General features: G+C 32.1%; 1 protein-coding gene across 1 annotated transcript; it reads right to left on the bottom strand.

Annotated features, from left to right (window-relative positions):
- Positions 1-1817: 1817 nt before the first annotated feature.
- On the bottom strand, positions 1818-11922 carry LOC117692167 (antho-RFamide neuropeptides-like). Its single transcript, XM_066085332.1, has 3 exons — positions 11789-11922; positions 2839-2931; positions 1818-2466 (listed from the first exon to the last, which is right to left on the bottom strand). The coding sequence occupies exons 2-3, from the start codon at positions 2924-2926 to the stop codon at positions 2075-2077; spliced, it is 480 nt and encodes a 159-aa protein (XP_065941404.1). The 5' UTR covers positions 2927-2931; positions 11789-11922; the 3' UTR covers positions 1818-2074.
- Between the last annotated feature and the right edge of the window lie 623 nt (positions 11923-12545).

Below are 12545 nucleotides of genomic sequence, written 5' to 3'. Positions count from 1 at the left end.
TGACCCGCACGAAACACTGTTGATAAGCATTTTAATTAAGTCATCTATTTTTTTTTTAATTATTCATATCAAGGGAGTGAGTTATCGTTATTGTTTATCAGCACGTCACAAAGATGGAACAGCCAAATTTTCCATTTATGCGATGATTACCATGATTACTTCAACTACTGACAACATCGAAAAAATGAAATGCTATTGAAAAGTGTCTCTATATTATGTTCATAGTTACAAAGTTTAAGGGTAATTTTATGACATATTATAATTTTATAAAAGATTGCAATTTAGTCTACAAATGCTTCATGATCCTAAGGCCTGAGAGGTCAGTCCGTGCATGGTCCGTGTATTTCGTGCTCTCAATGTAGCTTTACGAGAAATAGTCAAAAAAAAAAAGAATTTAAAAAACCCAGACGGAAACGGTAACTGTTGTCTGTCCCTTGCAACCGTCCATTTTTTGGAGATTTTTACTCGGAAATATACACGCACAGGTACATATCGATGAAGTTCATTTGGAAGTGATGCAAGGGAAACTATTTCTCTTATAAGATTCACTTAATGATACGTTATATCTGTTTACATGAACATAAAATATTTCAATATAATAGGATTAATATTTTTTTTTCATTTAATTTGGAAATTTTCGGAACATCTCGCAAAGTTTTTCAACTATATCATCACCTATGTACTCTCATGTTGTTTGCAATTCATAATTTCCGTAGACATTTTGACTTTTTTTAAGCCGCCTTCTTCAACCTAAGATAAAAGCTTAAGGATACAGAGAGCGTTTCAAAGGAGAAATGCTGGGATGTTTTCATCCTTTTCAATGAATTAATGAATATTCCCGGAACCCAAACGAATTCAAAACTATCTATTTGTTTAAGTAAATGTGATGCAAGGATTATTATTTGCGACATACTGTTGCATAAAAATCCGTGGTTTTTTTTTAAAGATCTGTTCAGTATAAACCAAAAAAAATCCCATCCGAGTATGCAAACCTCAAACGCATACACATGGTTAAAGGCTACGGATTCCACTCCAAAAATCCAATACCATAAACTGCAGTTTTCTTCCTAAAAAGCAGAGTAAGCATTCCAAGAAAGTCCAAAAAGTTTAAGCTATATTTCTGGAACAATTCATAAGAAAAAGCCTTATGATAGAAAGATCCAATACTTCGTTTATTAGTGTCTTGACATTTCCCCATTTTGTTTTGACTTGTGGGACTTTGATCCTAATGCATGCTTTTGAAAGTTTTAATGCCGCATCAGTTCATTTGGAAAAGTCTCATAGGTAATTAACGTATAACCAATATTTCATATCCGAAGGGATTACGCCGTGATATCAGTATGAATGGTGGATTTCCACAGCTCCAAGAGTGTAGGAAATCCATAAAGTTACTTGAACATACACGCAATAATGTTTTAACACTAAAATCTGAAAGGCCATAAGACAAAGCAAAATCTGAGGTCGACCTTGCCCCCAATGTTAACATATTAATGTAACAGTTACACACTCTAATAAATCTGATTTTTTTCGTTTGATCTGGCATAAATTGTAACTACATTTTTTCTATAGTATAAAATCAGTTGTTACTTTGACTCAAAATTTTAACTATCTTATGTTTTCTTTGTTAAATGTTACAAAGTGTTAAGATCGTTTTATAATAATAATAATAAAAAGGTAGAAAGATTCTAAAGCCATTTTTGATTTTATGTGAAACTAATTTAATTCCATTAACACGTCATACTCATTAAGTGAATTTGATTCATTTGAAAGTCACTGATAATACTTGAAAGTAAAATTTACTTATTTCACTCTCGGCAGAAATTTTAATATTTATATTACTCCTCTGTTACAACTAGATCCTAATAAACATATACAGAATACAATATATTAAAAAAAAAATCAATTTCAAACTATTGTTTAAAGGTAGTAACACTTGTATTGTCAAAATGACATTGTTCCGCTGCATGAGATGACAAAATCTTACAATTTTAATGTGAACAAATCAGAAGGTTGATGGAAAAGTTGCATTCTAACGTATGTTGTAAGTTACAAGTCAACTACTTCAACATCTTCCTTATATTTCATCTTCCTCCTCACGTCCAAAACGAAATGGCGTATGGGGTTTTTCATTATCGACACTTCTTCCAAATCGGAACAACGAGGATCGCTTTCCAAACCGGAAAAGGCTTCCTCTTTTATCATCTTTTTCCGGAAAATTTTCACTACTTGCATATGGTGATACATAATAACCGTCCATACGTTTCCCAAACCTGAAAAGAGATCCACGCTTATCTTCTTCGCTTCTTTTGCCGAATCGGAACAATGCTCCCCGTTTTCCAAACCGGAAAAGTGAACCTCTTTTCATAAGTTCATTTAAATCTTCGTCCGAAAAATCATACGTGTCTGTGACGTCATCCATTGGATTCGACCGCCTTTTTAATGACTTCACTTCCGATTCTTCATGATCTGAAATATGCAGACATTTTATAAGCTTCTTCGTCGACGAATTTATGAATTCAGACATTTTGATCTTTTGATAGATATGTCACAGACACCTATACATGTAGATTACCTTGTCTGTAAATGGGAATGCATGTCGCATATCCCTGCAATCGCAACTTCTCGGGCCTTCCGGCAGAGTTCGGAAAGGGCTCTACCGGAAAGGTCCGAGAAACTGCGATTGATATCCCTGTTTATAATTTCTAACATTTTTAATGCATGTACCCAATGTTAGCTGATTACATGTGCCGTTAAAATCAAACGTCTAGAATGTTGCAGGACTTTGTAATGTAATACGTGTAATATCGTTTCTTTAAATTTAAATTCTTTTGTACTCACTTAGTTTTGATTCTTTGGAAGCTGTGGATACTTCAATGAAGGCCAGGAATGCTGCAAAAACCCAGATAAGTAACGTTTTTGTCTCCATTTTATCTGAAAAATAGAAAATATAACTTATCATTTTTCTTACAGAATTAAAAGTTTTGCCATAATCTCGTGAGACAACGTTCCTTCAGTAAGTATTACCAGTTAGTACTGGTGGATGCAGTTTAAACTACATGAATACATGTATTCATGTACATTGCTTAAATACAATTGACAGAAGTATGTGGAAAATCATCATACATTTATCTTTAAATAAAGAAAAATAGAATTAATATACATGTACATGATTTTTAAAATTGTTATTGGAAAACGTACATTTGGAAGATATACATAATATTATATACCGTTGGTTTGTTTGCCTGTTAAGTCGGAAGCCAAACTTAGAGGAGCTTATAAGAATAGTAAAATTTCGCGTAATTTCACGTATGTATATGTACATGTATAACACATATAAAGCATATCTTCTTGTATTGCATAAAATTTTATAGAGCCATATCTTAATAGGAAAAGACACCCACCAATCGTAAGATAAAACTTTAATTACACCAGCAGGAACTTTTCATAGCGTGACCTATTAATAGTAAGAAACACTATCTCTAGGTATTCATTTACCCCTTTCCAAACCTGACGTCATTAACATACATATACTTGAAATAATTATACTGGACAATTTATCTTATTTCATTCTCAACAGCTGATAATTATCTTATCCATAATTCATTGTGGGAAGTAATTGTAACTGTTATACTATAGTTAGGATTGTTCGAGTTATTATTGTACTTCAGATCAAATGTTAACAATGTACAGTTATATAGATCTATACACGATCAACGAACTTTTGAACGCATCCATTATTGATGTGGTTTAACGTTGAAGATGAAGATCCTCTAAAACTCAGATTATGTCTGCTGAGAATTATTACGCTTGTTCTTATGATTGCATTGAATCACACGCCTGAAACCACTAAGATAAATGAACTCCATATACTTTAATGTACAAAGGAAGTGTGCATGTATCTTGTTAGCGAAAATCATCTCGGTTAAAAGGAATACTACGCGTATACTTTAAGCTGTTTGCCAACCACCTGTAAGCTACACGAACATTTTGAATTTTATTTTATTTAAGGATGAGAGAGAGAGAGAGAGAGAGAGAGAGAGAGAGAGAGAGAGAGAGAGAGAGAGAGAGGGGGGAGGGGGGAGGGGGGTTGGTGTTGAAATAGATAAACACAACAGTTTGTTCTCTCAGAAAGTGTACTAAGTTTATTACATGATGTACGGTAGAGTCCAAACAAATATCGAATCTCAGACAGTTTATGATAAAAGTTTCAGTTTTTTATGTATTCCGGTTCAGATATCGAATTCCATCAGAGATGAGCCATATTCTCTTCTCAATTAAAATCGCATCAACGCGTTTCATCGTAGAACTGTATTGCGGCGATCAGCTATACATTTTAAGGCTATCCGTCTAATTCTATATTAATTAAGGTTGAAAAACTCCGTCATGGAAATTCTTAAAGAATCAAACGAGCTTCATTCTTTTTTTCAAAGCAAGTCATAAAGTTCCTGGAAGGAATATCGTCTATAACACAATCTCCGATTTTATGCCAGGAAATTGAATACATTGAACCCGATTGGAAATGCTGGCGTTATTTTATTTCAATAGACCACCACCATCAAAGTAATTACTTTTATGCACGTTGTATATACAGAGAAATGCGGATTCGATTCATTGATAATTTATCCTATTTATGGCAATATTTAGAACATCAAAGCAAAGTATTTGCTTATACATGTATATAGGTTTATTTTTACCCATATGAAATATTATAATTCAAAAAAATATTCTTTGATTCAGACACATTAAACTATTATTACTTATTAGGTTAGTTACTGACTCACTACGGAAATATATTGGGTTGATCCATCTCATAGATGGCGAGGCGAAGCCGAGCCGTCTATGAGATTGATCAACCCAATATATTTCCGTAGTGAGTCAGTAACTAACCTTATAAGTGTTTTGTTTTCCCGAGGACTATCAAGCGACATATTCATTCACAAATACCGGTGATCTACGTAAAGCAATGTACAAGATGCCTTACATCTCGTCCAATTAAACTCATTTAAACTCTCTAAAATTATCAATACCACCTTTCAAATACACTTAAAAAATCTTTGCTTCACCCATATTACTTACAATGTTTTGTTGCTATTCAAATTTAAACCTCTGCAGAGATTTGAGCAAATTTAGACGCTGCCATTTTGTTCTGCTCCAGACACAACAATGTGACGTCAATATTAAAAGGGCAACTACTCTAATTTAAAAATAATTCCAAAGGGCCACTACTCTAAATATTTTAATGACTTACTGAACACGATTTCTGTGTTAAATAATATGAAATATCGAGATGAGTAGGGGAGGCCGCGGCCAATGACGGCCATATTGCCTAATATTAATCCTCACAGAACCTACATAGAGATATATGAGGCAATCACGTGCCATGTTTAATCCAATGAAAATGTGACATTTCAGTCTGAGGGAAAACAAAAGTCGATATAACTCCGCGATGCTTAAATATCTCGATTAGTGACGAAGTGCTCATTGCGATGGGTATAATCTAACGCTGTACGAAAAGAAGATGGTGGGGGGGATTAGATAGCGCAAATGCCCATTCGATTTTGTCGTGAAATTCAATTTTGAATTTATTTTCCCCAATTAAATCGATTCAAATTTATTACAATACAAGTTTACAAAAGCACATTTTCTATCTATATTCAGTTTTTATTATATTTAACAAACAATAAGAAAAAAATATTACCTTAGATTTTGGTGGTATCTAACCCGTAACAAAAACCCCTTAGAATTATTAAGTTAGTTTATGTCATGTGCTCTAACCACTGAGCCATTTCAGACACAACAAAGTAGGCTGTTTAAATACTATATGTGACTTTGGCCACGAATTTACAGACTTGTATTATTTTATCAAAAAAGTCCAATAGTTGGGATTCAAAATGATATTTTTAATGTTTAGTGGGTCATCTCTCCACGTTTTTGTTGTTTGAAATCGGGTTGTTTTCCATTAGACCTTATTTAACTATGGAAAAAAAAAATGGAGCACAGACCCACTAAATGAAAGAAAATGCCTTGAAGTTCTACAAAATGACACTTTTTGCAGGTTCTGATACGTATACACCTGTTTGAGTCAACATATAACAAGTATTGAACATATTTAAATGTAAAAAATCAATTATATGTTAAATATATATTGTTTTGATTGAGTTTCTAAAAAAAGTATAGATCTTATTGATATTTCAATTTTTCAGTAGCTTGTCCGACAGTGTATGGGCACTTTACACGCCTTTATCCACCCATCCTATTTTCTTTATAATGACATATGACTTTTATCGTGCAGCAAACAAAGAAAACAGCATTGAGGGATGCTAGAGCGAGCTCGAGTTTATATCTTTAAATTGCCAAAATTTCAGTAAGTCACTTATATGCTTTGTATGCGGTAAGGAGGAGTATACTGTTTCCTATTCGTTCTTACAGTAGGAGTCGAATCGATCTGTATTAAAAAGCTCGTCAACAGATTAAGAAGAGCTCTTCAATGTGCTCCGTTTTGTAAGGATTCGGTGCGGAGAAAGTTCTTTATCGGGTCAACTGTTCCAGACTATAGAGTGCGAAATGAAAATCCGTCAACATTCCAAAGTTACGAAGTGCTAATAAATAACTAGTAAACTCAAACTACCTCTAAAATTCGTACTTTGTTTTTGACATACTTATTCTTTCGACACGTTTCATTGAAAGGCAGCTTTAAATCAAAGATCTTTTATACGAAAGAAGTGTACCCATTTGTTAAAGAATTAAACACTCATGCTCATAACGTGGTAACGAATATAAGCTATAAGAATATCAAATTTTATATATATATATATATATATATATATATATATATATATATATATATATATATATATATATATATATATATATATATATATATATATATATATATAAAATAAAAGAATATTAAATATACGAACTCGTAGATTTTAATTTCTTCACAAAATTTGTTGTGGTTTCAGATTGTTGGTATTGTAGCAAAAAATTACCACATCGGATGTTAATGCCATTTTTATGCAATGATCGTTTTGTCCTTTTGATATTTTTAATTTTTAACTCTAAGAATAGACCTTTTTATAGTCATAATGCGTACTTAAAAAAGTCAAAAGCACCTTGTATTCATTGCCTGTATAAACAACCAAAACATTATTCCACTGTTTATATTTATAAACATCTCTTTGAGTCCTTCTTATTGATATAATGTTAGTAAAGGGACTTAAAAATACAGTTGTAACGACCATATAATTACATAGACGGAAGAGGGGGATAAAAACATGTCGGCAGCCCGCGCTTTTCATTGTTGTTAATATTGCTAAATCTATATATCGTTCGATGTCAAAAATAGTTTCCAAGAATAAATAACAAAATTATAGAATAAGGTATAATAGAAAAATACCTTCATTATATGTTTTACAAAACAAAAAATAATTGCTTATTGGTTCTCTAAAAATATAGTAGAAAATACTCATTGAGTATAAAAAATGATCTGAATTTTGATAGTTATCCTTATAGATAAATGCATAGTCATTGGAATTGTATCCGTTAAATATGCTTGTGAAATGTGAAGAGCTAATCAAATAAGAGTCACAAGCTACAGTAAAATAGTAGTCTGTGTCAATAGAAATTAAAGAAACTCGAAAAGATAGACAGAGTGATAGACGGGAATAATCCTTAAGTTCCATGATTTTGATCTTCAGGCATAAAAATCTCAAGATAATTCAAACGAATTCTCATGAGGTCCTGGTAGGTTTCTTTGAACCAATATCTCCCATCAAAGAGTAAAATCGATATGAAGACCAACAGGAGGGATGTCCACGTCTTCTATATGAAATTTGTTTTGGATCTAATTTCACATTGCGCTTCGACTTTCGGGTAAACAATCCTGTTCCAGTAATCAATGTTCATCTGATTCCCATATTTATTTCGAAACAAGAGACACTGCTTTATAATCCTAGAGACTAAATACCTAGAAGTGTTTATCCGTGACAAATCGTGAAATAGCAGGGCATCAAAATTAATTATCGGTGATATATTCCGGTCCATTCTCTCTGGTGACCCGCGAACGACTGACGACTACGTCCGGTTCATGGAAGCGCTTGATTGCAGTCTAAATATTGGTACGGTTAATGCCATACTTTGTCTATTTGCAATAAAACCTCACTATTCGATCCGATAAGAAGTAATTTTTACCAATCAAAAATATATGAAACTGTACTTAAAGGGGCATGGTCACGATTTTGGTCAAATTTTATTTTTCTGTTTTTATTATTTACAATGCTTTAGGAATGCATTTCTAATGATCAAATGAAATTTGGATGCCAGTCGACGAGTTTTAAGCAAGATACAGGGCTCACAATTCTTCGTCATGTAAACAAGGCTCGTGCCCTGTTTATGTTTCCATAGGTTCAATATACCAGTAAAAAATCTGTTTCAAGCTGATTTGTCTATCTTTTTATTCATTTTAGACATAAATAAAAAATTACTAACGATTAACACATTTATTTGAGGTCTAAAACTGGAATTTTCACTTCAACAACTCGCTTATAACTCAACAAATGTCAATTAAATTTTGGTTGCCTATTAAAAATGCCTCACTGAGGATTTTAAACATTCAAATCAGAAAAATAATTTTTGACCAAAATCGTGCCCATGCCCCTTTAAAAAGGGAGGTTTTACATAAAATGACCAAATAAAACCGATTGTTATATTTTGGTTAAGGGGAACAAAGTCCGTTCAAAACAATATATCTATTATTTTTTCCTTAGAGTTCTATGACATCTATGACATTAAAATCCTTCGTAAGAAACACGAGTATGGCGGCTTAAGGTTTCCAGAATAAGCATCAAAGTTTTTAAAAAACATGTTTCGAATAATATAACAAAAGTTTTGGAGAAAACAGCATTAAACCGAGAGTGTGTGTCGATAGAACAAAACAACGCATGGTAGAAGTTTTTTAACATCATAAATGTCAGGGTTTTCGTCCCTTTGTTGAATTTTTCTCTCAAAACCATAATAAAAATTATCATACAAAAGCTAATTGCAATAAAAAGAACAAAGCTCGGGTAATCAAATTAATAACATGTGATCCATTTCCGTTTATCTGATAACGGACAAAAGAAGTATATGTCGCCCACACATGATAAAAGAAGGCAGATAATTGTTACATCATTATAGCTAACTCTAGAGAGCGTCCTTCATCAATTAATTTGCAAGCTCTTTTTTATCATTTGAGCTTTCAAATATTGAGCGTAGATATTAATGATAATTTGATACGTCACTGTATTTTAAAGAGAGTTTAGTGTGCCAAAGAAGTGCAGCAATGATGTATGATGGGAAATGACGTTGACGTAATTTGACTTGATGTCTCCTCTCGATTTTTTGCTGTCGAAAAATACAATATTTTTTCTATAGAAAACTTTACTTTTGAATTATATAATATTTCCGCTAAAATTGTTACTTGATATATGGCACTTAACGTACTTTATTGTAAATGTATATATTTTTTAGTTAAGATAATTATTTTACGTATTAAATTTCAAAAGACCCTATAGTTTATAATAAACAATTATTTCTTTCTCATATTCATTGGTTGAATTATAAAACGTAAAGTTCTCGAGTATTATGATGTGAAACTATAATAATGACATGAAAAAGTGAATTATCCATTCTTACACGTATATTTTCTATTCTTTCGTGAATATTTCTCATTAAAACCATTCAATTGAATTAACGCGATGTCAAGGACCCAATAACAGCTTACGATAAAATATCGCCCGAAATGTTTTTTTTCTTTTATTCGTCTAACTATTCGTCTATTTAGATGTAAAAAAAAAATCTCTCAGAAAATCAAAACCTTGTCAAAACCAGATTATTTTTTACATTCAATAGTGAAAGCATTTTCTTTGATTTAAGCCCTAGGATTTGGACCGCCACTCTATGTCTATTGAGTACTCTTTATAAAAGCTTCCCTAATTCCTGGTGTTTGATATAAAAAGTAAGAGTCAAGCAAAGTTCATAAACGATCTACAATATATGGAAAAAAGTATAAAACCTACATAAAGGCATGTGAGTCACAAATTGGTCGTTATGCTGAGTATAACAACAAAGAGACACTAACCAAAAAAACAACAACACGCTATCATCATAATAAAAGATGACGTTGAAACACATTATCCAAAAGACAGAAGTGATGATAAAAAAGTATGAAAAAATCGGATTGACAAAAACGATAAAGAAGAAAAAAATATAACATTTAAGATTAAAAATTGATATAGTCATCACTTTGGTAGTGTTTATAAAATCTTTAAAAGAAAATCGTTTCACAGATATATACATGTATGACAAATCTAAGTCTACATTTAATCCATCTAGATAATACCAGATCAGCGGGGTTTTGTTTTTATTCCTTTTGGTTTGTTTCCTTACAAGTCAAAACTTCTAATTAAGATCCTCTACATCGTTTTTATACATTCAGAAAATACTTCATTGCTTTGGCCAATTTAGTATTGAATTTTTTATATCACAATTGCATTTGAAAGTATGCATAGTGCATGTCCTGGACGAAAATAATTAACCTTGCTCTCGGCATAACCAAGTAAGATAGAAGGGATGTTCACGGGATATCTAAATTTATTATTCAATTCCTCGGTCCATATCTCCCTTCATTATTACGACTACGATAGATATGATAGAGATGATAAGTATGCAATTCCACATCAAAATGTTCAATTTGATAGAAATGGTAAAGAAATTCAATTATGTGGCTCCGAGGATGCTACGGAAAAACTCCAAAGCAAACATGGTCTGAATAATAGAGATTTCAGAAAAAGATGGCCTGCTGTACGTCGTTCTTAATTATGAAAGGCAACTGTCATGGCAGAACGATATTACCAGCATATCAGTTTTCCATTTACATAAATGTGGTTTTTCACGTTGTTAAACGGTCTTTTCTACCCATTGTAAATAGCGATAGTCTTTGTGATCGCATCTTTTGAATAAAAGCGTAGGTTTATCTTAACAATTATAACGTTTTATACACGTATATCTCAAAAACCTAATCTGAAAAAGACTTTTTTGTTGCGACTATCGACAGAGTAATTCAATAGATTATAAGATTTTGGTTCGCTAATCCAACCTCTAAGCACTTTGAATATCATCATACAAAGTTTTTGGGCTTTGTAGTTTTCACATGCAAATGCACCATAATCGGTATCACTAATTGCTGAAAACCGATTTCCTCCTGTATTTTGACTACATTTTCCCAACTGAGCTATCGACAGTTAACTTTCGAAGGATGGTGAATGGAATTAATTTTTTTTCATCAATTACATATGCTGATATGATATACAATATGATATTCTCAATTAATATCGTTTTATTTTAACTTTACCTTTTTTCCAATTGAATATACCAGTAAGCATGGTCTTTGATACAAAAATAATTATGATATCTTTCTATGGCTTTGGCAAATAAGACTTTAAATTGCATATAAGAAAACGAATAAGGCTTTGTCTTGCATTGAAAATTTGAAGAATTTGTTAAGTTTACATTTGCTTACTTATGACATATATTTTTTTTATAGATGTAGTTATGCTATTTATTTAACCACTAACTATAAGTCTAAAGGCATTTCTCCAGGAATATGTGTTTATCCTGAGGAAAACTTCCCTTCTTTACTCTAAACGATTTAAACTTAGTATACATGTATTTACACAAACCAAATCAGTACAGCGAGGTAAATTGGAAGTATACATTATCTTAACAAACAAAACAAAAAAATACTTACATTGAATTACGTTGTCCAAAGATCCAAAAGGCCAAACAACTGCTTTAACCAACCTTTTGGTTTTCAATAAATAGCGGGAGATCGCAATTGATTGGATGCTGGATGATTTATCATGACGTCGCGCAAGGTGCTTCGCGCACAGTGTCAATCAGGTTCTTGTTTCAACACAGCAAAGAGTGGGTAAGACGAAAGCGTTGTGATGACGTCGTTAACGTTTACATATATCCTTAATTGTAAAGTCCGGTCCGTCGCTTGAAATGAATACATTTATTGACAAGTCGCTCGGACTTGGTAAAGTAGATTAATTGTTAATTCGGTAAATCATTATCAGGACCTTGTATTGTATATGGAAGTTAAAGAGTAAAATTGTGATACAGTTGTATTGATTCCTTTCTCTCATTTTTGTGGACATGTCCAGCGTGTATTAATGTCTTATTGTTCAAATAAACATTGATTTTTCATTAATTGCATCGGTGCTTATAAAAGTGTTTCACACTGAATTCGCCTAACATATAACGACATTTAAGTCAAAAAGCATAATATCGATTCTTGAAAATTGTCACTGATAAATTGGATTGCTTGACACAAAACGCAAGTTAGCGAACCAAATTCCTTCATTATTTGCGAGACTACGAATAATATAATATAATTATTAACTGCGGTTTTTTGAAATGGATAATTTCATTCTCTTCAAGAATGAATGGCGTGTAATTTCTAGCGTTCAACGATAACAAGTCAAAGTAACAAGGCCCTTAAA

This window comes from Magallana gigas, chromosome 5, assembly GCF_963853765.1.
Source record: "Magallana gigas chromosome 5, xbMagGiga1.1, whole genome shotgun sequence".
Taxonomy (NCBI): Eukaryota; Metazoa; Mollusca; class Bivalvia; order Ostreida; family Ostreidae; genus Magallana; species Magallana gigas.
The sequence above is the reverse complement of the archived record's forward strand: the minus strand, read 5'-3'. Positions and strand labels throughout refer to the sequence as shown.

Bases quoted from the DNA above. Each gene is read 5' to 3' on its own strand.
- LOC117692167 (XM_066085332.1), bottom strand. From the start codon at position 2,926: ATGGAGACAAAAACGTTACTTATCTGGGTTTTTGCAGCATTCCTGGCC. The intron at 2,467-2,838 runs GTGAGTACAAAA...TGCATATTTCAG, and splicing joins TTCCAAAGAATCAAAACTAA to ATCATGAAGAATCGGAAGTG.